Source organism: Sus scrofa, chromosome 11 (assembly GCF_054392235.1).
Source record: "Sus scrofa isolate SSC_HxYL_T2T_F1_AM1 chromosome 11, Sscrofa_HxYL_maternal_Yorkshire_Landrace_v2.0, whole genome shotgun sequence".
In the NCBI taxonomy this organism is placed as follows: Eukaryota; Metazoa; Chordata; class Mammalia; order Artiodactyla; family Suidae; genus Sus; species Sus scrofa.
The window spans coordinates 22,162,948-22,189,334 of record NC_139393.1 but is presented as its reverse complement, the minus strand read 5'-3'; the positions used below and the strand labels follow the sequence as shown (position 1 = coordinate 22,189,334).

General features: G+C 51.8%; 1 protein-coding gene across 4 annotated transcripts in view; it reads right to left on the bottom strand.

The window, feature by feature from the left end:
* The window catches only part of ERICH6B (glutamate rich 6B), an 80,484-nt gene that overhangs the window by 19,879 nt on the left and 34,218 nt on the right, over window positions 1–26,387 (bottom strand). For 2 of the 4 annotated variants that reach the window (XM_084981801.1, XM_084981802.1), the window contains exons 7-11: window positions 19,542–19,616; window positions 18,875–18,913; window positions 14,351–14,418; window positions 8,330–8,466; window positions 5,749–5,810 (exon numbers count right to left, since the gene is read on the bottom strand). In XM_084981801.1, the coding sequence (XP_084837927.1) occupies window positions 5,749–5,810; window positions 8,330–8,466; window positions 14,351–14,418; window positions 18,875–18,913; window positions 19,542–19,616 (381 nt within the window). Of the gene's footprint in view, window positions 1–973; window positions 1,210–5,748; window positions 5,811–8,329; window positions 8,467–14,350; window positions 14,419–18,874; window positions 18,914–19,541; window positions 19,617–26,387 lie in introns of those variants that run through there. The other 2 variants (XM_084981803.1, XM_084981804.1) reach the window with 2 other exon arrangements.

The window sequence follows — 26,387 nt, the reverse complement described above, 5'->3', positions numbered from 1 at the left end:
TGCGGCCCCCCCCAAAATTTCTGTGTATTCCTCAACCTTTTATGGATGTTTGGCCCACATCTAGCTCAAAGCGGTTTTTTTAAAAGCTGTTTTCCTATTGAGTCTTTTAAAAGCATCCTGTTTAGATTTCACAGCAACAAGTTTCTTTTTACCTTCATTTTGGTCCATTTCTATAACAGTGGAATTTTGGAAGTAAATTGCTGAGGACCACCAAGGAGCAACACTGCTGTCCCCTCCCCCATCCCTTGGTGGGAAGGGGACCACTCGGGTGCAGTGGTAGGAGGAGCTTCCAGTAGCAGCAGGGATGCTCTTCCCAGGAAGGGGGCGGGGCCTCCTTGGGGGCAGGGTTTGGGGAGGTCAGTTAAGACCGCTCGGTTGGCGCCCCACTGGGGCCACGACGGTGCTGGAGGGCGTGACCGCCTGTAGACCTGCAAGCTGGTCGGGGGCAATGGATGCCTCCCCACCCTCTTCCCTGGAGGGAGAGGTCCTTGGAATGGACGACCTCCCCTCGTTCCCACCGCGGGGAGTCCTTGGGGGTCCTCTTCCAGGATGCAGCCCTGAGAGAGGCGTGCCTTTAGCCCACCTGGATGAATAAGTGCCTGAAGCCACTGAAGCCAGGTGAGGCCTCCAGGGGAACTTTAAGCCTCTGGAGGGCAGGGATGGAAGTCTCCTCATCTTATGCCACCCAAGACAAGCATTTGGTGTAAGTTCCCTTGCTTTTCTGGAGGTTCCCAGGCTAGGGGGTCCAATCGGAGCTGTAGCTGCCGGCCTACACCACAGCCACAGCAAAGCAGATCCCAGCCGCGTCTGCGACCTACACCACAGCTCACGGCAACACCGGATCCTCAACCCACTGAGCGAGACCAGGGATCGAACCTGTGTCCTCATGGATACTAGTCAGTTTCCTTACCACTGAGCCACTATGGGAACTTCCCCCACCCCACCGGCCCCTGCTTTTAAGCCTGCCGCTTACCGTTCTGGAGCCTTCTGCCTCTGGGGAGCATCAAACTCCGAATTTCACGCGGGAAACTCCGAGCTTATCAACCAACACAGCGGGTGCCGGGATAGTCCCCAGGGGCCTCAACGAGGCCGGAAGGTGGAGGACACTCCAGGTGGAAGTGATCTCTCATGTGCGCGGTGGAGTTCCTGGCATCGGGGCGCAGTGGTTGAAGGTTGGCGGGGGGCGGGCTTAGTGATGCCACGTGACTCGGGAGGAGGCGGGGCTAGATCATTGCTTTCTTCCCGTGCTGGGTAAATAGCTATTGTGAAGTCGGGTGCCCCAAACTGTCCTAGGTGTCTAGGGACTCTGCAGTCCCTGCTGCCCTCGTAGGGGAGGTGGATGCTGCGCAAGTGAACAGATAAAAATTGCATGTGCCAGGGGCTAGGAGCTCCCTAAAGAAACATTAAGCGGGTGAGAAGGATGCATGGTGATATGAGTGTGTGTGTGTGTACCGGTTTATAAAGGGTAGTCAAAGGAACTGTTTCTGAGAAGGTGACATTCAGCAGAGACCTGACGAAAGTGAGGGAGCAAACCACCAGGATATTGAAGTGAGGGTGCTGCAGGCGAGGACAGCAAGTCCAAAGGCCCTGTGGCAGGAATGCCTGGCCCATCTGATGACTCACAAAAAAGCCAGTGTGTCTGGAGAGGGCAAAGTGAGGGCCTTCTAAGCGACGTGGGGGATGTGGGATTTTCCTAGAGGCAGTGGCAGGCCCGGGAAGAGTTTTAGATTATGCTGGGAACCGTGTGAAGAAAGGACTGAGAGAGGAGAAGATGCAAGTCGGAGACCCTGGGGAAACTAAGGGGTGTGAGGTAGTGTCACTGAGATGGAGCCACAGCTATGGCCTAGGGGCATCTGAGGAACCAACAGGGCTGCCCGCTAGGGCTCTGAAGAGGGCACTTTGCCCCAGGAAGATGAGAGAGGTGGGCGGGGGCTGCGTTGGTGAAAGACCCTCTTGAGAAGTTTGGAAGCGGGTCTCAGTCTCCCCCTGAGGAGCCCCTTCTCCACCACCCACTGGCAGAACTAAATGATCAAGAAAGAGCAGACCCGAGCCCAGCTGCGGTTCCTGAGTATCCATTTGAAATTAATAGAGAGGAGTTCCCATCGTGCGGCAGCAGAAGTGAATCCGACTGGGAACCATGAGGTTGCAGGTTCGATCCCTGGCCTTGCTCAGTGAGTTAAGGATGTGGCGTTGCTGTTTGCTGTGGTGTGGGTCGCAGACAAGGCTCGGATCCTGCATTGCTGTGGCTGTGGCCTAGGCTGGCAGCTGTAGCTCCGATTACACCCCTAGCCTGGGAACCTCCATATGCCGTGGGTGCAGCCCTAAAAAGACAAACATAAAATAAAATAATGCCCTTATTTAAAAAAAAAAGAAATTAATAGAAAGCATTTTTGAAATGGTAATGATAAAAGAGGACATTGGTATGGTTATTTATTTTTTTTCCCACCTGAATGCTAAAATCATAGATGTTCTGGTTTGTGCTGTATATCTGGTCCTGCTTTTACTGGGGAGAGGCATTAGGCTCCTTAAAACGGGTTCGTGCTGCCTTCAGAGACCTGGCAGTTTGCTCTGAAATGATGCTGCATGGAGCCTGCTGCCTCGTGGAAGGCAGAAGGCCTGTGTCCTCCACACGGGGAGCTTTGCATGGGATGGCTCATGACACGAGCTGGCTAGTGTTCTCCAGGTGAGATGGCTCTGAATAGGAGAGGCTACATCATCTGAGAGGCTACGTGCAAAATGAAAACGCAGGGATTGTTGTAAAATTATTAAGACTTTCAAGACAGTGACGGCAGAGCATTAAAGCAAGCACAGAGCGCTCAGTGTGTCTGCAGGGATCACGTGCCCTGAAGCCAGGCTTGGCTTGGAAATCGGAGGGTTGAGGGACAGGAGGCTGTGTGCCTGGGACATCAGATGCTGGCCTGGATCCTGGAAGCAATCGGGTCTGTATCTCAGAGGAGGCCGGGAGGTTTCTTTGGGGCTGGCTGTACCCTGGTTCTGAAGGCATGCCTCTTATCAGTTAGAAATGCAGCTTTTCTGTATAAAAAGCTCAAACTTTGTAGCCTTCAGTTGTCCAGTGGAGCAGGGAGTGGGCAGGGGTCATGGCAAGGCCCTAGAGGAATCCAGCCACATTGAATTGCATTCTCTGGCCTACCTGGGCACATGACAGTAGCGTATCCTGAAAAGCCTTAATTCCCCAAAAGGAGCAAAAAAATCATGCCTGCCTACATCTATTCAAAAAATACTTATAGAGTGTCTACTGTGTACCTGGCCAAGGTGCCAAGGGATGAAAGACACAGGGGAGTTCCCCCTCGTGGCAGAGCGGTTAACGAACCTGACTGGGATCCATGGGGACTCGGGTTTGATCCCTGGCCTCGCTCAGTGGGTTAAGGATCTGGCATGGCCGTGAGCTGTGGTGTAGGTCGCAGACGTGGCTCTGATCCCCCAGTTGCTGTGGCTGTGGCTGTGGCTGCGGCTGGCAGCTGTAGCTCCGATTCGACCCCCAGCCTGGGAACCTCCATATGCTGCAGGTGTGGCCCTAAAATAGAGAGGAAAAAAAAAAAGAAAAAAAAAGACACAGGGTCTGTGGCCCAAAGGGAACAGAAATATAAGCAGCAGACAAGCCCAACAGAATGAGTATAATGATGTTTGTTGTGGTGGTTTTGGCTGCAGAGCCTCTGAAACCCCCTCCTTGTTTGGGGGTACCCCGTTGTGTGTGTCTTGGTGGGAGGCAGGGCCCTCCCTCTGTGAAACTGATGGGGGCGATTCCTTCTTCTTCCTGCCACCTGACTCCAACGGGGACATAAGACTTAGGCTTTGAAGGCCCTTTTCATCCCCAGACACCCTAGCCTTTTGCGGTTCATTGATGAGCCCTGGGTCTGACCTGAGGGGCCTGGGGCAAGAGTGTGGTTTATCTCAGGTGGGTGATCTCAGGGAAGTTGCTTAGTGTCTCAGCCTTAATGTCTTTCTTTTTCTTTTTTTGCCTTTCTGATTCCTGTCCACTGATTTATTTAAAAATTTAAAAGTTAGAGTTGATTGACATTGCTCTGTCAATTTCTGCTGTACAGAAGAGTGACCCAGTCATACATCTATACTCCTTCTCTTTCCCATGTTTCTTTATCCTACTTCACGTGGCTCCGCAGGTTCATTGGAATCAGACAGTGTGGGTGAAAGTACCTGGCCCGCAGCAGTCACTCCGTAGGAGTCAGGCATATGTTTGTCCTGGTGGGGGGGAGGGGGGGTGGGGGGGTGGGGAGAGACAGGAACACTTCCTAGAGAGGGCGTCTGGGGCTGTGTCCTGGCTCAGCCAGAAAAGGCACCAGGATGGATTAGGTATGTCCGCTGTGGGTATTGTTGCCATTTCTACGTTAGTTGGATCTAGTGATGGAAAAGACATCCCATATGATGGTGGTTTTTTTTTTTTTTTTTTTTTTTTTTGGCTTTTTAGGGCTGTACCCGTGCCATATGGAGGTTCAGCCAGGCTAGGGGTTGAATCAGAGCTGTAGCTGTTGGTCTATGCCACAGCAACTCGGGATCCTTTACCCACTGAGCAAGGCCACGGATCGAACCTACGTCCTCATGGATATTAGATTTGTTTCCGCTGAGCTGCCTCAGGAACTCCCGTATGGTGGTTTGAAGTTTCTGAAGTAAGCAGCCTGATAGCTCAGGCCCTTGGCTCAAGCTTTCCCTGGTCAGCCTCCCAAACTGGCAACCAGCATGATTGGCAGAGCTGCACAGCTGGACCTCAGAGGCTTTCAGTATCTGGTAAAGGGGCCCTTCCTTCCTCCCTCCCTCCTTTCTTTTTTTCTTTCTTTCTTTCGCCACACTAGCAGCACAGGGAGGTTCCCAGGCTAGGGGTCCAATGGGAGCTGTAGCCACTAGCCTACACCACAGCCACAGCCAGGCCAGATTCGAGTCACGTCTGCGACCTACACCACAGCTCACAGCAACACCGGATCCTTGACCCACTGAGCAAGGCCAGAGATCGAACCTGCATCCTCAAGGATGCTAGACAGGGTTGTTAACCACTGAGCTACAATGGGAACTCGGCTATTTCCTTCTTAAACTTTGTGTTAATAATGACTGTGTGGAGCCCCCCAAAACTAGGCTAGATCCCCTCCTGCATGATCCCATAGTATCCCCTTCCCACCATGGCATCAGCCATTCTATATGTGAATTCCCTGCTTTCTTATTTATCCTCACCCCCTGCCCTCCCCAGCCCCATCACCACCACAGGATAAGCACGTAGAGGTCCTAGACCATGTGGCAGCGCCCCCCGCCCCTGCATCATCATCATCAAAGTCTCAGGCCGTGTCCAGCTTGCTCAGGATTTTATCCCCAGCAGCTGAGACCTTACTAGCCCTGTAGATGCTCAAGTGAGGAATCAAGCGTTTCTGCTTCCTTTTTCTTTTTTGTCTTTTTGTCTTTTCTGGGGCTGCACCCGAGGCAAATGGAGGTTCCCAGGCTAGGGGTCTAATTGGAACTATAGCTGCCGGCCTACGCCAGAGCCACAGCAACACAGGTTCCGAGCTGCATCTGCTCCACAGCTCACGGCCATGCCGGATCCTCAACCCACTAAGCAAGGCCAGGGATCGAACCCGCAACCTCGTGGTTCCTGGTCGGGTTCGTTAACCTCTGAACTTTGATGGGAACTCCTCTGCCTCCTTTTCGGACATGGCAAAGGGTGGGAGGCAGCATGATGCCCCCAGGAGGTGGAAATCACGGGATGGACAATGGGGGAGGGGTTCTTACGTTCACGTTTCCTCATAATCCAGAGGATTGCTTCCTTGTATTTTTCAAAGTTTTTCTTCAACCTAAAAAGAATGTGAATCATTAAAAGCTGAGACTCAATCCATCTTTACATTGTCCGGCTACAGTGTAGACAGTGCTAGGCCTGCTCCATCCTTTCACAGGCGGAGAGGTGAAGGATGGTGGCTCTGCTTCCGGACCCGGCTCCCTTCCAGTCTGTACCCAGGAATTCAGGGCCCGTCAGCGCTCTCACTGGCCTTCGACCCGGGCACCTGGGCTGGTGCCCAGACGGTGCAAAATAAACTCAGGGGTCCTCTTGGAAGCGAGGACAGGGCTGAGCGGTGCAAATGCAAGACCGGCTCTGTGAGGCAAACGTGTGCGGCTGGCTTTTTCTACAGCTTGAGCCCATTTCGGTGAAGGCTGCGTTTGGAAATAGCTTAGAGAAACAGCACCATCTGTGAGCCGGACAGAGCCTCCTGAAACTCCTTGGTGTTTGGCAGGAAAAGTTCAAAGAAACTCACTCCGAAATGACTGGCACATTAAGGCAGAGCTCTTGAAATACAATCAAACCCCCCCATCCCCTGTCATGTCAGTGCACAAAGCCAGGCGTCCTGGCATCTCAGGGGCTTGGACTGTTTTATTTCCAAATAAGGGTGATCTCCAGGGGCCGCTGCCTTTCCTGGTTCTCAGATCTGAGCCTGTCGAAAGGGGCTCTGCCGGAAGGAGTGAGCGTCCCAGGCTTAATTGGATCTGAGGAGAAGGCCTTTGACAGGCCAGAGGGTAAGTTCTCAGTTCCGATTCCTTGAAGAGAGCATGATAATTTAACCCCAAGCAACCTCAGGAAGCAAAGAGCCTTTGCTGGAAAGGGCTGGGCTGTTTTGCCTGGCAGAGAGCAAAGGTCTATTAGAAGCAAGAGCAGAACTTGAGAACGAGCTCTTCACGGCCCATTTGTACCAAGTGTTATTTATTTGCATACCCTTTGAATGGGATGGAGGTTGTCACCTCGCCAGCTGTCACCTGTGAAGGAGTAAGGCCTGAGGGGGAAGGTGGGGTGAAGCCTGAAGGCTGAGAGCAGGATGCTGCCTGTATGCAAGGGTTCATTCCATGGAGTTTCCAAAGTGGCTTAGTGGCAATGAACCGGACTAGTATCCCTGAGGATGCAGGTTCGATCCCTGGCCTCACTCAGTGGGTTAAGGATCTGGCATTGCCATGGGCTACGGTGTAGGTCACAGAGGTGGCTCAGATCTGCTGTGGCTGTGGCTGTGGCATAGGCTGGCAGCTGTAGCTATGATTCCACCTCTTCCCTGGGAACTTCCATATGCCATGGGTGAGACCCTTAAAAAAAAAAAGAAGAGTTAATTCCAGAGAGGGGATCCAGCCAGAGGCAGCCAAGGCCTTTTGAGGAAGGGTCTTTCTTTGACCACCTTTACAAGCTAGTGGAATCCTTCTTAACTAGCTCCTCCGTGATTGAGGCTGGGTTACACACTGCTGCATAGCTGAGCACACAGTAGGTGCTCAGGAGATATTGACTGAGTGCGTTTAGGTTAGAATAAGCCTTGGTTATAGGCTTAGATGGGAAAGAAGGGAAGAAAGTGTCATGGGTGATACCGGCGAAGTGATTGGGGTATTATTTGGGATCTGCTTTTTGCTGCTGTATAAGGATCTGAGCGTGTAGCAGTTCCTCATGCTTTGCCTTGTGGCTTTCGCCTCTCCTTTCCTAGAGAAACCCCAGGGGGCTCCGGCCCCAGGACCGAATTGAGCCCAAAGCAGAGGTTGCTGGCAGTCAGTCTCTTGCTGGTTTTGGTCAGAGCCTCCACTCACTAAGGAGGTTCTGCAGGGCTTCCCATTCCCTACAACCTGCTCCTTGGTGCCACTATTGGAGAGGCTGCCAGAGACCCACTGGATGCCCGACCTCGCCCTGGTTTGCCAAGGTTTCTGACAGCTGCTAAGTGAACGTCCAGGCTTCCGTGCACCACAGGCTGGACGTACAAACGGGTTTCCCAAGCATTTGGTGACCTGGGATCATGCCAACTAGAAAGACGCGGTGCCAGCAATGGTCCACAGGCAGCTCATCATTCCCTACTCCAAATGTGGGCTCTTGCCAGGAACCCCAGCTCAGTGAGGTTCAGGGCTTTCCCCCACCGCAGGGAGCGTGCAAAGCCAGTGGCTAGCCTGGGATAAGGCTAAGAAATGTCCAGGATCTCGATCTCCCATTGTCCCCTCTCTTGAAAGGCTCAGACCCCAGACTGGCTCCCCAGACTCGTGTACAAGTTCACGGTTTCTTCGCAGCTTTTCCTGCGCTGGATTTCCAGCCTCTGCCACCGCCTCCCTTTGGTCCTCTCCTCCACGGCCCCTGCTAATAGATTTCATTGCTCTTCAGTTCTGGCAGCCAGATCATCTTGCCCCCTGACCCCTAATCTTGCTCGTGTCCTTGTGCCTGGCTGGTGCCTGCTCTTGGACACAGGAGACCTGCCGGCCCTGGCCTTGCTCTGTTCTCCGGTGGCCCGATCTTCGCTTTCCCTGCTGCTTGCTCTGGCCTGCCTGATGCCACTGACCAAGCGCCCCCCTCTCTCCAGGCACTTACAGAATTCCCAGTTTCCTTCTGGCATCACTCTCCAGAAGACCCGTCACAGAAATGTCAGCATCCTCCTCCAGCTCGTTGCGAGCGGCCATTTCTTTGAGCATGATTCTGAACACCGACTGGTAGGAGCTGGTCAGAACCTACAGAAGGACCGCGGGAGGATACATCCGGAAAACAGGAATGAACGGTGTACTAGTTATCCCCGTTCTCGCTCCCTAAGGTGCCAGATGAGATTTCAACATGTTATTCAAGAAAGACAAATGGTGGGAACTGTAGGGTGGCTACCAAGATTTACTTTAAAAATGATTTCCAAGGAGTTCCCGTTGTGGCTCAGGGGGTTAAGGACCTGATGTTGTTTCTGAGGATGTGGGTTTGATCCCTGGCCTCCCTCACTAGGTTAAGGATCTAAGGTTGCTGTGGCTGTGGCCTAGGCCTCAGCTGCAGCTCTGATTCGACCCCTGACCTGGGAACGTCTATATGCTGTCGGTGCAGCTGAAAAAAGAAAAAAACAAAAAACTACTTCTATTATGATCACACTCTTTCCCCACTCCCTGATTCCCTTGAGATTTTTTTTTTTTTTAAATAGCAGCATACCAAGAAATCTTTTGTGCTCATGAAATTACCCTCTTCTTTGGAGTTCCCACTGAGGCTCAGCAGTAACGAACGTGACTAGTATCCATGAGGATGTGGGTTCAATCCCCGGCCTCGCTCAGTGGATTAAGGATCTGGCATGGCTGTGAGCTGCGGTGTAGGTTGCAGACATGGCTTGGATCACAGACATGGCTTGGATCTGGCATTGCTGTGGCTGTGGTGTAGGCTGGTGGCTACAACTCCGATTTGACCCCTAGACTGGGAACCTCCATGTGCTGTGGGGGCAGCCCTAAAAAGCAAAAAAAAAAAAAAGACCCTCTTCTTCCAAATGTGGAGATGGCTGTAGAGGAGTTCCAGGAGTTCCCATGGTGCAGTGGTTAACGAATCCGATTAGGAACCATGAGGTTGCAGGTTCAATCCCTGGCCTTGCTCAGTGAGTTAAGGATCCGGCGCTGCCATGAGCTGTGGTGTAGATTGCAGATGCGGCTTATGCTGTGGCTGTGGCTGTGGTGTAGGCCAGTGGCTACAGCTCCGATTCGACCCCTAGCCTGGGAACCTGCAATGCCGCGGGAGTGGCCCTAGAAAAGGCAAAAAGACAAAAAAAAAAAAAAAAAGGCTTCCATGCTTTAAAAGCATAGTAGGCTTTTTGAGTTGCAGGAAAGGCCAAGCTCTCAGCGGTTGGTTCTTTATTCAATGTGAAGGAAACCAGTCATCTTGAAAGCAGGGTAGCAGCTCGCATGTTCTTGCAGTGAACAGTTCGGTATTTAAAGATTCTTGCAAAGTAACGGCATCGTAAGGTGTTCTTTCATTTTGCACATTTGATCATCTGGCCCCAGTCTGTGATGCTACCCAGGACTCACCCACCAGGCTTTCTTTTTTGGATCCCTTTCGGTAGAAGGCGAAGTTGGCTTGCTGCCAAGGAGAACCTCCGGCTCCGGTCTGTCGTGTTGACCTGTTCCACTCCCGGCCGGGGTTGTAATGGTGGTGGTTTCGCATCTGATACCGTACAGTCTGCCGTTCACTTACCAGCCTCCTAGCCTAAGCGGGAGACCCACGTATCCAAAGTGGCCTGTGACCTGGGATAGGTAAAAGCATGTAGCTTGTAGTCCATTAGCTGGTTTTCCCACGCTGGGGAAAAGCCAGGGCCTCTCAGGTCTGGCTTGCTTGACCCCCAGCCTCTGCATGCTCCTGTCTCCACTGCTGGAGCTCGATTAGTTAAATACGGAGGCCCTGAGACTGAGGAGGCTCTAAGGCGGTGGTGCCCTAAGGAAGCCAAGCGGAACCTAAGCTTGTAATTAATTGCCTCAAGGTTAGGAAATCGAAAGGCAGGGACCACCCGTCACAAGCAGCCCATCAGGCTTTAAGCTCCGGCCGATCATATGTCCGTTCCCCCCGCCCCCACCCCGCTTCTGCTGGTGGAGGGCTCTTAACCACTTGCAGTTTGGTGCTGTCTGATTTGAATCCATAAGGTTCAAACAAACTTTATTTTTTAGGGCCCCACCCGCAGCATTTGGAGGTTCCCAGGCTAGGGGCCCAATCGGACGTGCAGGTGCCAGCCTACACCACAGCCACAGCAACGCCAGATCCAAGCTGTGTCTGCAACCTACACCACAGCTCACGGCTGGATCCTGGGCCAGGGATCGAACGCGAAATCTCATGGATACTAGTCAGTTTTGTTACTACTGTGGGAACTCCCTCGTCAACTTCTATTTTTATTTTTTTTGGTTTTAAAATTTACTTATTTTTCTCATAATGATTTTCGTTTTTTCCATTATAGCTGGTTTACCGTGTTCTGTCAATTTTCTACTGCACAGTAAGGTGACCTAGTTACATATACATGTATACATTGTTTTTTCTCACATTCTCAGGCTCCGTTATAAGTGACCAGACTTAGTTCCCGTGCTACACCGCAGGATCCCTCTTCAATTTTTAAAACAGGCCTCAGGTTATCTTTCTACCCTGGAATGAATTGGCGTCTCAGGGCAGGTTGAAGTGACAGCGTGTGAACCCATATTTCCGCCTTTCAATTCCTCACCGTTGACAATCCCTCCCTTCAGATGGAGCATCGGCCGCCTTGCTCGAGCCATTGGTCTCTCGCCAGCCCCACTGGCTTCCATGCTTGGTTCACCAGAAAATACTGGGCCCCCTGTGGTGCACCAGACAGCAGACCCGATTGCTGGGCCTGGTTGAAGTTCTCATCCCAGCCAGGCTGTGCCACCCCACTCGATTTTTCCAGCACATGTGCCATCCTGTTTGTGTCCCCAGCCTGTACAGGAGAGCAGCCCTCGAGGTCAGGGTTAGGTGTTTAGTTGTACTGGGCGTGCAGGTGCCGGGGGCGGTGGGGGGGGGGGGCTCCCGTCCCCTGGGGCTCCTCCTCCTGGTGAATCTCTGGTTTTTGCAACCAAAAGAGTTTTGCACAGTTGGGTGTGTGATGCATGAGTGTGTCAGAGAGAGAGAGAGAGCGAACATGGAAGTGAACTGAAAACAGCAAAGGGGTTGAATTGTCAGAATAAGCAAAGGGGGAGTTCCCGTCGTGGCTCAGTGGTTAACGAATCCGACTAGGAACCATGAGGTTGTGGGTTCAATCCCTGGCCTTGCTCAGTGGGTTAAGGATCCGGCGTTGCCGTGAGCTGTGGTGTAGGTTGCAGACGCGGCTCAGATCCTGTGTTGCTGTGGCTGTGGTGTAGGCCAGCAGCTACAGCTCTGATTGGACCCCTAGCCTGGGAACCTCCATATGCCGCGGGTGAGGCCCTAGAAAATGCAAAAAGACAAAAAAAAAAAAAGAAAAGAAAAGAATAAGCAAAGGGTGGGTTGACAGCCCCCATCCAAAGCTGAGGACCTTAGCTACCTGTCCCCAGTGTGTCCCTCAGTGGGTTCTGGCATCTTCCCCCATCCCCATCCCCCAAAGGCCTCAGAAGTCCACGCAAACTTCGGCTGCAGGTACCATGTGGCTTTCACTCCATCCCTTCTGTCCTGCTCTGACCCCACTTGTCCACATCTGCCCCCTACGGCGTTGCTTGAGAAGCTGGGCTTCCTTGGCCGGAGAGCTGCCCATCACAAGTGTGCCAGCGCTGGGCCACAGTGCTGCCTCGTATCTTCCAAAACTTCCCATCCTTGGAGACAGAGTGGTATAGACAGCAGGGGCACGTTTCCCCCGACTCTGTGCCTTACTTTGTCACCTGGGCAAAGCCCCCAAGATGGCAAGGTGCTTGTGACCGGAGCTCGCCTGCCCGGGCCACCTGTCACCTGGAACCTTCCCAGCATCCGGCCTCATCCATGACCTTGAACAGCTCCATGGAGGTGTCCCCTCCACCCGCGACCGCAGACACCGTGGAACCTCAGCTGACAGGTGTGCTGGAGGTTTCTGAGTAATTTAAGTTTCTAATGAAAACAATTCTTTTTGATTTCAACTCTTGCTGAAAAACTTCTAAAATGCCTGAGTTGACTTTCCCGTCTTAGTAAATCCAATGTGGTGAATCTAAGCTCAAGTAATCTTTTTGTCCTGCCTTTGACATGGTATTTCAGTATTTGAAGAGAGTTCTTTCTTTTTTTTCTTTCCTACTTCCACTGCCACTCGGCACATGACGTCCCCAGGCCAGGGGTCAAATTCGAGCCCAATTGTGACCTATGCCACAGTGGTGGCAGTGGTACCTCCTTTAACCCTCTGTGCCAGGCCAGGGATCGAGCCTGCATCCTGGTGCTGCAGAGACACCACCAATCCACTGCACCACAGTGGGCACTCCTGAAAAGCAATTCTTATTCATATAACGTGGATAGAAGCAAGTCTAGAAAGTAAGAAATTCAGGGCTAAATAGGAACTGAGACCAGAAAATTTACCAATTAAAAAAAAAAAACCCTTCATGCCTAGGCTTCCTCTGGCTCTTTTCTTTTGTAAGTTGAGAAAAATCCATTGGCTTAATTTTGGGTCCCAAGGACACAAGATTTCAGTCTTGTGATTATCGTTAGTAACTCCAATCGTGAGAAAGTTTCTAGTCATCGCGGGAAGGAGGTACAGCCTGGAGCAGCAGGTATGGTTACGTCTTAGAGGTCACTTGACACAGGAAATTAGAGCCACCAGGCTGTACAGCAGGCCCCAAGTCCATGCAGTAAAGACAATACACGCTCTGCAGATTTAAGGCTTGTTGAGTCTATCAGGACTTGCCATGGCGTCTCTGGATACATTGGGGGAAGGGCACCCCTTAAAACTCCGGGGCTGGTTCTGTGCCTCTGAAGAGTGTGGGAGCAGGACTCAGACTTGGGGGGATACTCCCCTACTCTTTGTGGTGGGGTTTGCCCTGCTGAGGCTGTTGTCTAAAGGTCTGTCTCAATGGGCTGCCCCAGGCCTGGTCTGTTGGGGCTTTTGTTTGTGCCTGTTGGGGTTTCTGCTTGCTGTCTTTTTGAGCCCCTGCTCAAGGGTAGGTGAAGCCAAGAGAAAACTCAGGAAACTCACTGCCATGTCGTCTCTTGGGTCCCAAGATCCCTGGCCAGTGCGCCACCTTCTTTTTGTCTTTTAGAAGCTTCTTGGGATTGTTTTTTTAGATAGTACGTAGAGTTTTAAGCTGTCCTTAGAGGGAAAAGTCCATTTTTCCAGAATCTAACTTCACTTTTACAAAGGGTTTCTGCAAAGAACAATTTGCCTTGATATCTAGATATCTCTGTAACTTACATGCTTTGTTTTTGGCTTTGCTGCCTTCAAAAGCAATCTTTTTTTTTTTTTTTTTTTTTTACGGTCATGCCTGCAGTATATGGAAATTTCCTGGGGGAGGAGTCTAATTGGAGCTACCACTGCCGGCCTACACCACAGCCACAGCAATGCCAGATCTGAACCACATCTTTGACCTACCCCATAGCTCACAGCAACACCAGATCCTTAACCCACTAAATGAGGCCAGGGATTGAACCCATGTCCTCATGGATATTAGTCAGATTCTAGCCACGATGGGAACTCCCTGAAAAGCAATCTTGAGGGTGTTTTTATTCATATTACTGAAAGCAGGGCTTTGTGGTGCCACATTTGGTTCTCTCTGCCCCCCCCCCTTTTTTTTTGGTCTTTTTAGAGCCACACCCATGGCATATGAAGGTTCCCAGGCTAGGGGTCTAATAAGAGCTGTAGCTGCGTCTGCAACCTACACCACAGCTCACAGCAATGCCAGATCCTTAATCCACTGAGCAAGGCCAGGGATCAAATCCACGACCTCATGGTTCCTAGTCGGATTCATTAACCACTGAGCCACGATGGGAACTCCAAGACCCTGTTTGATTTAGTACGTGTCGTATAAACTTAAGCCTGCTGGAGGGTTAAGCTCACTTGGGCTGTGCTCACGGTGGAGTGAAGCCGTGAATCCCAGGGCTCAGGAAGCAGTTGGCACTGGCCCTGGTCCACCCTGTGCCACCCTTTGGAGCCCGGTGGTCTCCAGCTTTTCTCCAACTTACGTCGTCCTCGAAGTCTTCAGATTCCAGTGTGCCAAGGGGATCACTTAATATACGATCCCAAAAGCTCTCTTTAGAGACAAACTCCATGGTTTTCAATTTTGGAAGTTGCAGTGAAAGGAGAGGCGTTTGGAAAAGGAATCAAAGCAAAAAACGAAGGGAAACAAAAAGGGAAATAGAGTTACGTCATTTGCATTTGCCCTTTGAAACAGAAATGCACCTGTCATCAATAAGACTTTAACTAAACATCAAATTGCCTGAGATTCAACCTGAGTAGGAATAAAAGGGTCAGTTTGCGTGTGGATGTGAGTGAGTGTGTGTTTCTGGTGGCCGGTGAAGTTGCATCTGACAGTGCTGCGTGAGCGAGTCCTGAACGGAGCGAGGGAGTGAGCAGGCAGATGGCTGGGGAAGAGCATCCCTGGTAAGAGGCAAAGGTGGTGCAAAGGCCCTGGGGTGAGGGTGGGGTGTGTCTCGGGGTTGACGTATTTGACAAACCGCAAGAGGCACAAAGGAGCCAGAGCAGCAGAGAAGGGGAGGGGCAGGGCCAGCTCACGGAGGGCCTTGCAGGCTGTGGGAAGGAGTTTAGATTTTATTCCAAGAGATTTTTTTTTTTTTTCTTTCTGAGTGTGATTTTCTCTGGGAAATCCTGAGAAATATTCCTGTCTCCCATCAGCCCTGTCAAAAATTGCCCATTTCCAGAATTGCACATGGTTCATAATTGCTAATTAAAGTGTAAGAGTTGAATCCCCAAGCCAGTGAGCTAAAAAAAAAAAAAAAGCAGTCTCTCAGAGATGGTGGACCTCTTTGTTCTCGAGGTCAGCCACCACCTGGGGACTCTGGACCGGGAATGGGGCTGGAAACCCGCCGTGGGGATGGGGTGCAAATTGAATGGAGGAATTGATAATTACAACCTGGGCCTTGATTCCCTGTTGGAGTCCCTGCTGGAGTCCCTGCTGGAGTGATGGGGGGAGGTGTGGCTCCTGAGGCAGAGCTGGGGTGGGGGGCCTCGAACCTGATAATTGGGCCCCCCCCAGCGAATCAGCAGTGGCCTTCGTCTCAGTGCCAGGAGAACACCAGCCCCTCCCCATGGGACCACCCAGAGAGCCCTGAAAATCCATTGGGTTGGAGCGGGGCGGACCTATTCCGTCTGATGCTGTGTTGGGCCTTTGGGGCAGAGAAGGGACATTCTTCGTGATCTCCACACACGTTATTTTTGCACTTCTTCCCAACCTTGGTTCAGTAATGAACCTTCCTCTTTGCTCCCGGAGCCACTCGGTGGATCTGTGTATACAGACCCCCCCATCCTGGGGGCCTTTCTGCCTGCAGACCTCCTACTCCAGCCTTGGCTTGTTCCTGATGGAAACCTACCCCCCCCACCCCAAAGTTCTTTTCCATCAGCTCCATCCACCAGGCACACCCCACCCCCACTGGGCTGCTCACGATGGCAAAGGCAGTTCCAAAACACCGCGTGTACCCTAATTGTCTGCCAGGGACCCAGCCTGGAGAAGTTTGAGAACTTCTTGTTGGGGATTCCCGCCGTGGCTCAGTGGTTAACGAATCCGATGAGGACACAGGTTTGATCCCTGGCCTTGCTCAGTGGGTTAAGGATCTGGCATTGCCGTGAGCTGTGGTGTAGTGGCAGATGTGGCTTGGATCCCACTTGCTGTGGCTGTGGTGTAGGCTGGCAGCTGCAGATCTGATTCAACCCCTAGCCTGGGAACCTCCATATGCCGCAGGTGCAGCCCTAAAAAGACCAAAAAAGGAGTTCCTGTCATGGCGCAGTGGTTAACGAATCCAACTAGGAACCATGAGGTTGCGGGTTTGGTCCCTGCCCTTGCTCAGTGGGTAAACGATCCGGAGCGTTGCCCTGAGCTGTGGTGTAGGTTGCAGACGCGGCTTGGATCCCATGTTGCTGTGGCTCTGGCGTAGGCTGGTGGCTACAGCTCCGATTCGACCCCTAGCCTGGGAACCTCCATATGCCGCGGGAGCAGCCCAAATAAATAGCAAAAAGACAAAACAAAACAAACAAACAAAAAAGACCAAAAAAAAAAAAAAAAAAAAAAAAAGAACTTGTTGGGAAAGTCCACCAAGAATCCTTGGGAATTCAAGCCCAGGAAGGCCCTTTGGGTTGACACTGGAGAGAAATGGAGGAGCTGTCGGACTGAGGTCCAGGGAGACTGGGGGCCGAGCCCCTGGGGTGAGGTTCTCTGAGGATGTGCCGGCCCAGCATGAAGAGTCAGGCTCTTAGCAAAGCCCCATCATTCATGCTCACTGTATTTCAATCGGCGTTATGGAATAATATGTAGTTGATTGGAGGGAGAAAACGGAGGAGGTGTTTATCAAGGGAGGAGGGTGACTGGGTCCCGAATACAGAGCAGCTGTGTTCAGAGGCGTGGGTTCGGTGTGATCACGAACCTTATTAACATCGCTGGGTGCTGTGTTCACGCCTGGACAAGCACAGTGGGAGAAGGAAGAGCTTTATTCCTCATGAGCTTTCCCTCCAGGGGCTTCTGTCAGCCTCTACCTTTGTTCTGGGGAGGTCATTGTCTTCCTGGAAGTGGCTCCATCAGGGGGCGGGGTGGGGGGTGGGGGAGGTGTCAGGCCGGGTTCCTGGGGGTGGCGCTATTTTCCAAGGCCTGGCCCCTCCCTTCATGTCGCTCAGCTCCTTTGCACCCAGGGCCCCCCCTCTGCGTGGAGGAGACCTAAGACTTGTCCTCAGGGTGGCTCAGGGGACGGGGCTGGTGCAGGTGAGTGCTGGGCGTGGAGCGTCTCTCCTGGGCCGATTAAGAAGACATCTTAGTTCCTTCCCATCCAATCAATGCCTTTCCTCTAGCTTTTTTTTAATTTGCTTTTTAGGGCTACACCCTCAGTATATGCAAATTCCCAGGTAGGGGTTTGAATTGGTAGGGGTTTGAATCGGAACTGCACCTGCTGGTCTACACCACAGCGACAGCAATGCAGGACCCGAGCTGTGACTGTGACCTACACCATAGCTCAGGGCAACGCCAGATCCTTAACCCACGGAGCGAGGCCAGGGATTGAACCCGCATCCTCATGGATACTAGTCGGGTTCATTTCCGCTGAACCACAATGGGAACCTCCTAATATTTTTTTCTTGATGGAAGCACACTTCCTGAGTTTGGGATAGATGTTTAAGCCCTGGGCCTTTGCCCTGCAGAGCAGCTCCCCGCGTTGTAAAGGAGGAAGTGGGGGGGAGAAGCAGTAGGTGACCAGCCCAGGGCCAGCTCTGAGCAACAAGCCCTCAGGTGAAACTCAGGCTGCTTTCCCCTTCTTGACCCTTTTGTGGTGAATTCCTTGTTATCCTCGGCAGGTGGGTCAAGGGATGGGCAGGTCTGGCAGTTGCTAGGGGCACGGATCTATCATCTGTTCTAAAGCTACTCCAGGTGTGGTCCATGGATCAGCAGCAGAAGCTGCTGCCAAGAGCTGCTGAGAAAGGCAGAATCTCAGACCTACAGAATCAGATGCATTTTAACAAGATGCCTGGGTGATTGCTCTGCACATTAGAGTCTGAGCAGCGAGGCTCTACTTGCCCCCCCACCCCGCCCCCATCCTGCCCCCACCGCAGAAATGGACTAAGAGGAAGAAAACTCTATAGAGTTGGTTCGAAAAGCCACCTGGGCAGGTAACCGTGATCCCCCTCCCTCACCCTGATGCTGAAAGATCAGATCCTCATCCTTCGACTGTTTCTTTCTTTCTATTTTTCATTTGCATTTTAGGGCCACACCTGTGGCATATGGAGGTTCCCAGGCTAGGGGTTGACTCGGAGCTACAGCTGCCAGCCTCCAACACAAACACAGCAACGCAGAATCTGAGCTGTGTCTGTGACCTACACCACAGCTCATGGCAACACCAGATCCTTAACCCCCTGAGCAAGACCAGGAATCGAACCTGCACCCTCATGGTTTCTAGTGGGATTCGTTTCCACTGCGCCACGATGGGAACTCCCCTACACTGTTTCTAATAGGCTGGGTCTGGTTAATCTTTTTTTTGTTTTGTGGCGTGATGTGTGTGAGTTGGGATTCTGCCACCAAAAGGCTTCTCCAGGGTCCCTTCCCCTCAATACAAATTGAATTGGGCTTTAAGGGTACCAGGTGAGGGGCTCTGATTTATTCCCTACCAGGTGCCACTGAAAGAGTCTGGGGGAGCCCATCCATCCTAGTTAAGACCTGGTGCCCAGACCTCAGGGAACCAGCGAGTAACTGACTGGAGCCTCTTTAAACGTGGGCGTCCCTGTGCAGAGCTTGAGTAAAGAGATGGACTTCTGGTCCTTTCCCAGGTTATTCTGTCTTAATCAGGGACTCTGTTTCCTGTTCTGTCTCCCTTCTGCAGTTAAGGAGAGGGGCGCACATCCAGGTTCGGGGGCTACGTGCCCAGCACGCCCCTTGGTCCTCTCTAGGGCTTGGCACTGGCTAGACCAGCGAGGCACCACCCACCCTGGGCACCACCCCCGGCCCCACCCACTCTGCAGGGAGCAGGGTCTTAGGATAGATTCTGTGGGACTCTCACCCTTTCCTGCCTTTTGTGGCTCTTCAGCAAGAACACAGACTGAAAACAAAAGAAAAAATGGTTACTAGAATGTGGTAGGATGAACCAGTCACCCCCAAATGTCTGCAGAGACCACGTGGAGATGGTGTGTTTTAGAATAAGAGGCTCCTGTGTCTTCAGCAGTTGGTGGGCTTTCGCTTATGCTCCGCACAGGCTGACTCCCCCCACTTTGTTCATACTTCATCTTGCCCATGAGCATTTAATTCTGAGAGGGTGGGTGGGGTTTGTCCATCTTTATATCCTGCCCAGTATACAGTAGGTATACAATAAATATCCATAGAGGTACAGGAAACGTCACGGAACGAACTGAGTGTGGATAGACCCTTATCTTCCCTTCTAACTCCAGTGCTAAATATTTCCTCCCCTTGCAAAACTCAAAATTTTCATTCAAAATTTAAAGCATTTTACCCTTTGGCCCTGTTTCTTCCCTGAGCCTTGAGCCTTGACGCCAAGTTCTAGAAACAGTGCCTTGGCCGTGGCCTTAACTAAGACTGTCCTCGTGTAAGATGGTCAAGAAGAAGTTCCCTTTGGCCTGGGCTGTGCTCCTTCTGTGCCTTTTACCTTCTCTTGGGTGGATGTGTAGCATCTCCAAGTCACTGAAAATCACCATAAAATCCTAAAATGATACCTTGCGAGTCAGACTTGAACGTGCTTCGCATCGTTGTTTCTTCCTCCTCCTCCAAGGTCCATGTTAAAGCTGCTGCTAGAAGAAGAGGGTGGCCCTGAATAATGTTAACCTTACACTTTCCGGCGGGTTTATAGGGGCCATTTAGGGACTGGGGTCCTTCACTGGCACCCCAGGCTGATCCACAGCGCGGGCGTGCCTTGGGCTGGAGGGCACGGCTGGCACAGCTCGGGTGCTCCCTCTGCCTGCCTCCCCCTCTTCAGCTCTGCTGCCTGACTCCGGCTGTGGCCCTTCGGTGGCCTTCCTCTCCGGTCCATTAGGGTCCCCAGGATGGGAAGGACTGCTGGGGTTAGAGGGAGACCTTAGAAGGATTCCCCCTTCTATAGGCGGCAATGCTGTAGGAACCATCAAGCCAAGTGGCTTCAAGGCTGTGTGGACTCATAATGGGGTACGTCTGTCACTGTGGGAAGTGGGTGTCCCCAGTGTTCTCTTGTCAAGAGGGCCCAGAGAGGTGATAACGGGGCTGGCTGGGGGACGCCAGGGCGCTGGTACAGGTCCACTGGCTGATGCCACAGAGCTACCATACTTTTTTTGGAGACCTTTTGTAAAGTTTTTGGTTACCGGTGTTTTATGTTTTCTAGAATTTTGTAATCCTGCTCCTTTCTGCTCCCCGCCCATCCCAACCAGTCTGTTCTTCCTATTCCTAAACACAAATACACACACACACACACACACACACACACACACACACACACACACACACACACACACACACACACACACACACACACACACACACACCTTACACTGCATTCCTGACAGCAGAGAGGAGCAAACCCATGTTAAGAAAGCAGAGATCTGTTCATAGGAGCACCAGGATTTGAGCCCAGTTTTTTCGGTGTCTGGATTAGAAGCACCCTCCAACCCGCCCTGCCTGGCCAAGGGCAACATCAAGGCTGCCAGCCCTCCCGCAGGCAGGAAGCCCACCCCCAGCTTCTGAAAACACTCATCCCACCGTGCGTGGCTCCGCCTGTTGGGAGTCATTTCCTTTCCTTGACCCCTTTTTCCTGAAGCCGGGACTGTGCTAGTCCTTCTGTGCAGATGGCGAGGTCAGGTCTTGGCTTTGTGTGGCACATCATTAGGTATTTGAAGCCACAGCAGTGAGGAATCCAGGCCCTTAACCCACTGAGCCACCAGGGAACTCTGCTTCCGTAGTTCTTTGTGTGATGTCGTCTCCAGGTCGGCCTAACACCTCCTCCTCCTCCGAGCCCCGTCTAGTCCTGCCCTCACAGAATGTGGTCTCCCCCCACCCGAACGGTGGCCCCGGGGCCTGAGCAGGACCAGTGTCCCTGCACACAGCCTTTTCATTATGCTTGGTTATATCCACTTTTCCGGCGGTCACATCAGTTGTCCTATTGCCTTGCGGCGCCTGTGGTTGAGTAAATGATCTATAACAGACCGGCTTCCCCGCCTTGTCCTTCTCCACCCTGTTGTCTCAGTGGACCGAAGAGCAGGGTCTCGTCTAAATCACCAGGATATTCTATCTGGCTCGTCTTGGTCCACTGTTTCTGCCTGTCAATCAAGTTCTTTTAGAATCTGATCACATTATTTTCACCACCTAACAGCTTCCAGCTATTACAGATCAAAATGTTCCTTCTATATATCTCTGTCCAAGTCTATGATAAATTACTGTACCAGGTGGAGTCCTGTGACTCCCACCTGGAAACTGGGTTGACGCGGATCCTTAAACAGTATCTCCGGATGGTTATTCAACAGCAATCCCTCCATCTTTTTCTTCATTGTTTTCTTTTTACAGCCACAGCTGCAGCATATGGAAGTTCCCAGGCCACAGGTTGAATTGGAACTTGCGACCAAGGCAGATTCTTAACTGACTGAGCAAGGTCAGGGATCAAACCCGCATCCTCATGGAGACAGGGTCAGGTCCTTGACCTGCTGAGCCACAACAGGAACTCCCACTCTGTCTTTTTTCACCGGCACCTACCTGGCATTTGTCTGTCTTGTCCATGGGAGCATCAGGAAGACTTTAGAAAGAAACACGTTTTGGAATTTGGTCTCCTGGGTTACCACAGTTTCTCCATCTAGTAATCTTGTCAAAAAGCAACTTAGTGAGTTCCTGTCATGGTTCAGTGGTAATGAACCTGCCTAGTATCCATGAGGAGGCAGGTTCGATCCCTGGTCTTGCTCAGTGGGTTAAGGATCCGGAGTTGTCATGAGCTGTGGTGCAGGTCGCAGATGTGGCTCAGATCCCGAGTTGCTGTGGCTGTGGTGTAGGCCGGCAGCTGCAGCTCCTATTTAACCCCTAGCCTGGGCTCCTCCATAGGCCACAGGTGCAGCCTTAAAAAGACACACACAAAAAAGGAAGCTAAAAGCCAGCATGACCTGATCTGTTCTTATGGATTCCGTGCTGGTTCCAGGTGGTCATTTGCACTCAGTATTTGCCCCACATTGGCCGCAGACCCGGTGCCTCCCCGCCCCCATCTCCCCAGTTCCTCAAACACCCTAAACGTGGCAAGGCTCTTCTCTCTCGGGAGGTATTCTGGGGTATATTTCGTATCAGCCAGGACACAGCAGTTACCTTTCTCTTCTGATCTTTTCCCCAATCTTTGGTTTCTGTGATTTCTTGCTTAGTTTTGTTGCACCCTTTCTCATCTAAGGATCATTTTTTTTTTTCACGGCAAAGTCAAATTAAACAACGATAGAAGAATGCGACTATTTTTTTTTTTTTTTTTTTTTTAGGGCCGCACCTGTGGCATATGGAGGTTCCCAGGCTAGGGATCCAATGGGAGCTACAGCTGCTGGTCTACACCACAGCCACACAGGATCCAAGCTGCATCTGTGACCTACACCACAGCTCACAGCAGTGCTGGATTCTTAACCTGCTGAAGGAGGCCAGGGATGGAACCCACATCCCCGTGAATACTAGTCGGGTGTGTTACCACTGAGCCACGACAGGAACTCCAGAACATTCCTCAACCTGCACTGAACAGTGGCCCTGTCTGCCTTGATCTTCTTTTTGCCCCAGTCATCTTTTATTTTTTTTTTGCTTTTTAGGGCCACACTCAGGCATATGGTGGTTCCCAGGCTAGGAGTCTGATTGGAGCTGTAGCTGCTGGGCTACATCCACAGCCACAGCCATGCAGGATCCGAGCCGTGTCTGCAATCTGCACCACAGCTCATGGCAATGCTGGATCCTTAACCCACTGAGAAGATGCAATGCTGGATCCTTAACCCACTGAGAAGGGCTAGGGATCGAACCTGCGCCCTCATGGATGCAAATCAGATTTGTTAACCGCTGAGCCACGACTCCCCGCCCCGGTCATCTTTTAAAAGGGCCCCTTCTTTTGTCAATGCCTGCAGTATAATAACAACTACTTTTTGGTAAGAATAAGTTTATCCTGGACCTCAGCTCTCCTGACACTGTTCTCAAAATTTCCTACGTTTATGGCAAGTAACAGTCTTATTTCCACCCCCCCGCCCCCCGCCCCGCATGGGCCTTTCAAATTCTGAGTCCAGGGAAAGGAGCTCTGAGCAAGCACTGGTTTGCATTTTGGGGGAGCTTTCCACCCTCTTCTCCACCTGGCCACGTGGCTTGGCATCAACTACCCCACTGGTGGCCCTCACCCCCTCTCTTTATCCTCGCCCACTTTTCTAGATGTCTAGGTATGTACGTGCTTCTGCACTCAACTCCCTTCCAACCAAGACTGTCTCTCGGGACTAGGATATACCCTCTCATCACCATATCTGATCTGGAGTCTGATGAGGATTCAACAGCAGCTTTGCAAGTATAACCAAACATTGATAGGCGCTTACTGTGTGCCAGGTTCTTGAGAATTTCTACAAGCGTGGATATGACACTCTGTGTTAGGATTTCTGGTGGACTTGGTTTGTGACTCCGCTCTGTGGCTGGAGGCGTAGACGCCTGATGGTGTAGACAGTCTTTCTGGTCCTCCTGGGGGGAAGGGGGGGCTTCCGCACTCCAGCTTTGAGACACTGGCCGTGACTTTATTTTTTTGACTTTTGAGGGCTGAACCTGCAGCCTCTGGAGGGTCCCAGGCTGGGGGCTAACCAGAGCTGCAGCCACCGGCCTGCACCACAGCCACAGCAACACCAGATCCAAGCCGCGTCTGCGAGCTACCACAGTTCACAGCAACGCCAGATCCTTAACCCACTGAGCAAGGCCAGGGATTGAACCTGCATCCTCATGGATGCTAATTGGATTCTTAACCTGCTGAACCACAACGGGAACTCCCTCAGTGCCTTTAATGTTCCTTCCATGTCAGAACCGCCACTCTCTGTAGGAACAGGTTTCAAGGATTTATCTGCGTGATATTCCTCTGTATTCGGTTTGAAGTACTGTTTGTAGAGTCCACGTACAATACTGTTATTGGGGTTGAATGGTCCCATAATAATAACAAAAAAAAATGCTTTAGAAATAGGAACCTAGCCCCCATGGGATCGATCCTACCCTCTAGGGTTCGCTGGTTCTCCAACATTCCACTGCCTGAGAATCCTCTGAGAATCTTGTTAAGGATTCGGGCAGAGGGGAGTTCCCATCGTGGCGCAGTGGTTAACGAATCCGACTAGGAACCATGAGGTTGCGGGTTTGATCCCTGGCCTTGCTCAGTGGGTTAAAGGATCTGGCATTGCTGTGAGCTGTGGTGTAGGTTGCAGATGCGGCTCAGATCCTGCGTTGCTCTGGCTCTGTGGCAGCAAAAGCTCTGATTGGACCCCTATCCTGGGAACTTCCATGTGCTGCAGGAACGGCCCTAGAAAAGCCAAAAAGACAATTAAAAAAAAAAAAAAGGATGCAGGCAGGGATCTTGATGAGGGAGCCTGGGAATCTGCATCTTTAAGGCTCCAGGTGATGGGGACACACAGTCCTGGACCCTGAGGAATAGCACTGCCAACACCCGCTCTCACGCCTGCTCGCTCCTGCAGGCTCTCGGCCCCACACAAGCAGCCCTTGCATTGCTTTTGCCTTGATTGTCTGTGTTTCTCAAAAAGCGGATGGGAGGCCTCTGCTCTGGGCTGAGAGCTGATGCTTTTTGGCATCTGCTGTGCTCCGGAACCCTTAGCGCTCTGCCTTCCACCTGCAGGAGGGCAGGCTTGTCTTCATGGCAGGGGCCAGTCCCCATCATGCACAGTCATTTTGCCTGCGTCACTTTCTTCTACCTCCTCCTAGTTCTGAGCTCTTATACCTTCCTGCAGCTCCAGGCTTCCCGGCTGCCCTGCATGCTGCTGCCTCTCCCTCTTCCAGCTCTGCACTCTCTCTATGCATCTCTCTGCCCCATCCCATTGACTAGAAGTGACAACATACTTATTACCAGCAAGCTTCACCCAATCGGGAGTTCCTTTTGTGGCTCAGCAGAAATGAATCTGACTAGTATCCATCAGGACACAGGTTCGATCCCTGGGCTCACTCAGTGGGTTAAGGATCTGGTGTTGCCATGAGCTATGGTGTAGGTCGCAGATGTGGCTCAGATCCTGAGTTGCTGTGGCTTTGGTATAGGCTGTTGACTACAGTTCTGATTCAGCCCCTAGCCTGGGAAACTTCATATGCAGCAGGTACAGCCCTAAAAAGGAAAAAAAAAAAAAAAAAAAAAAAAAAGAAAAAGTTTTGCCTAATCGTTGCACCCCCCCTCCAAAAGACTGATTGTAAATCATAGGCAGAAAGGAAAAGAAACAAACCTTCACAAATTTTAGGGAATTGCTGACTTTTCCAAGTGTTTCCATCTCTGCTGTAACCACCAGCCCTGCAGGAGCCTGGGGCATGACCCTGGCTTAGATGCTCCGTCACTGTCCACCCCTTTGGTTCAGGCCACTAACATTGCAGGATACGATCAGCAGGTATCACTGTGGGTGCCTAGGCTTTTGCTAAATGCTAAACATATGTTGGCTTTAAGGAGCGCAGTCCTGGGAAGAGACTTAGCTACACAACGCGCCACTACAGACCAAATATGCCGAGTGCTTAAATTAGATACAGTCCTGACTGGCTCTAAAATTTAAGCTTGGGGCCCAAGAGAATCATGAATGAACACGGAAGATGGAACAGTGATTTCCGGAGGGCCTCTCTGAAGGTGGGCACACAGAGGTGTAACAGGCCCTGGGGCCCCCTTTCCTGCACCCCAGGCTTTTCCCGTCTCCTCTCCCACGTCCTTTCAAGCTGAGCATTGGCTCTTCACGGGCAATTACCCAGTAAATGACTTTCGGAATCCTGCTTATGGATATTTAGATAAATGCTCTGATTTTTTCCAGCTGTCCTGCTTTAACTGACTTTGAGATGGCTCCAGTTTGGGGAGCACATGCACGGAAAAAAATCCCACGCGAACCCCTTTAGTCTGGAAAACACGCCTCATCACACGTTGGCGGCCTGTGCCACGGAACTCCTGGCCTGCCTCTGCCACTCCATCCTCCCTCATGGGGTTTCTGGCTCCTAATTTCATTGAACCACATTTGAGCTGCAGTGTTTAGCAGGCACGGGTGGGGGCAGGGGAGCGAGATGCTGGGGGAATCCAATTTACCGCTGCCGTGACTACAGATGTGGGAGGAATGTGTGCGTCTGTGATGGATCAAGCTCATGAAGGCTGGATTTAAATTATTAATGATGGCGGGAGATGCCGTTCAGTGCTCCATCCCCAGCATCCCAGGGCCAGGGGCCTTTGGGCACAATTGGGTAGAAGATGAAGATTCTCAGTGCAATCTCGCCGAAATGTCTCTTGAGTCTCTCCTAGTTGTGGCCACAGAAATTCCTGCCACGGATGGTCTGGGCTTGTTCTGAGCCAGGGCTGCCTCTGACTGCTCGCTGAGATGGAGTCGGGGGTGGGTCCC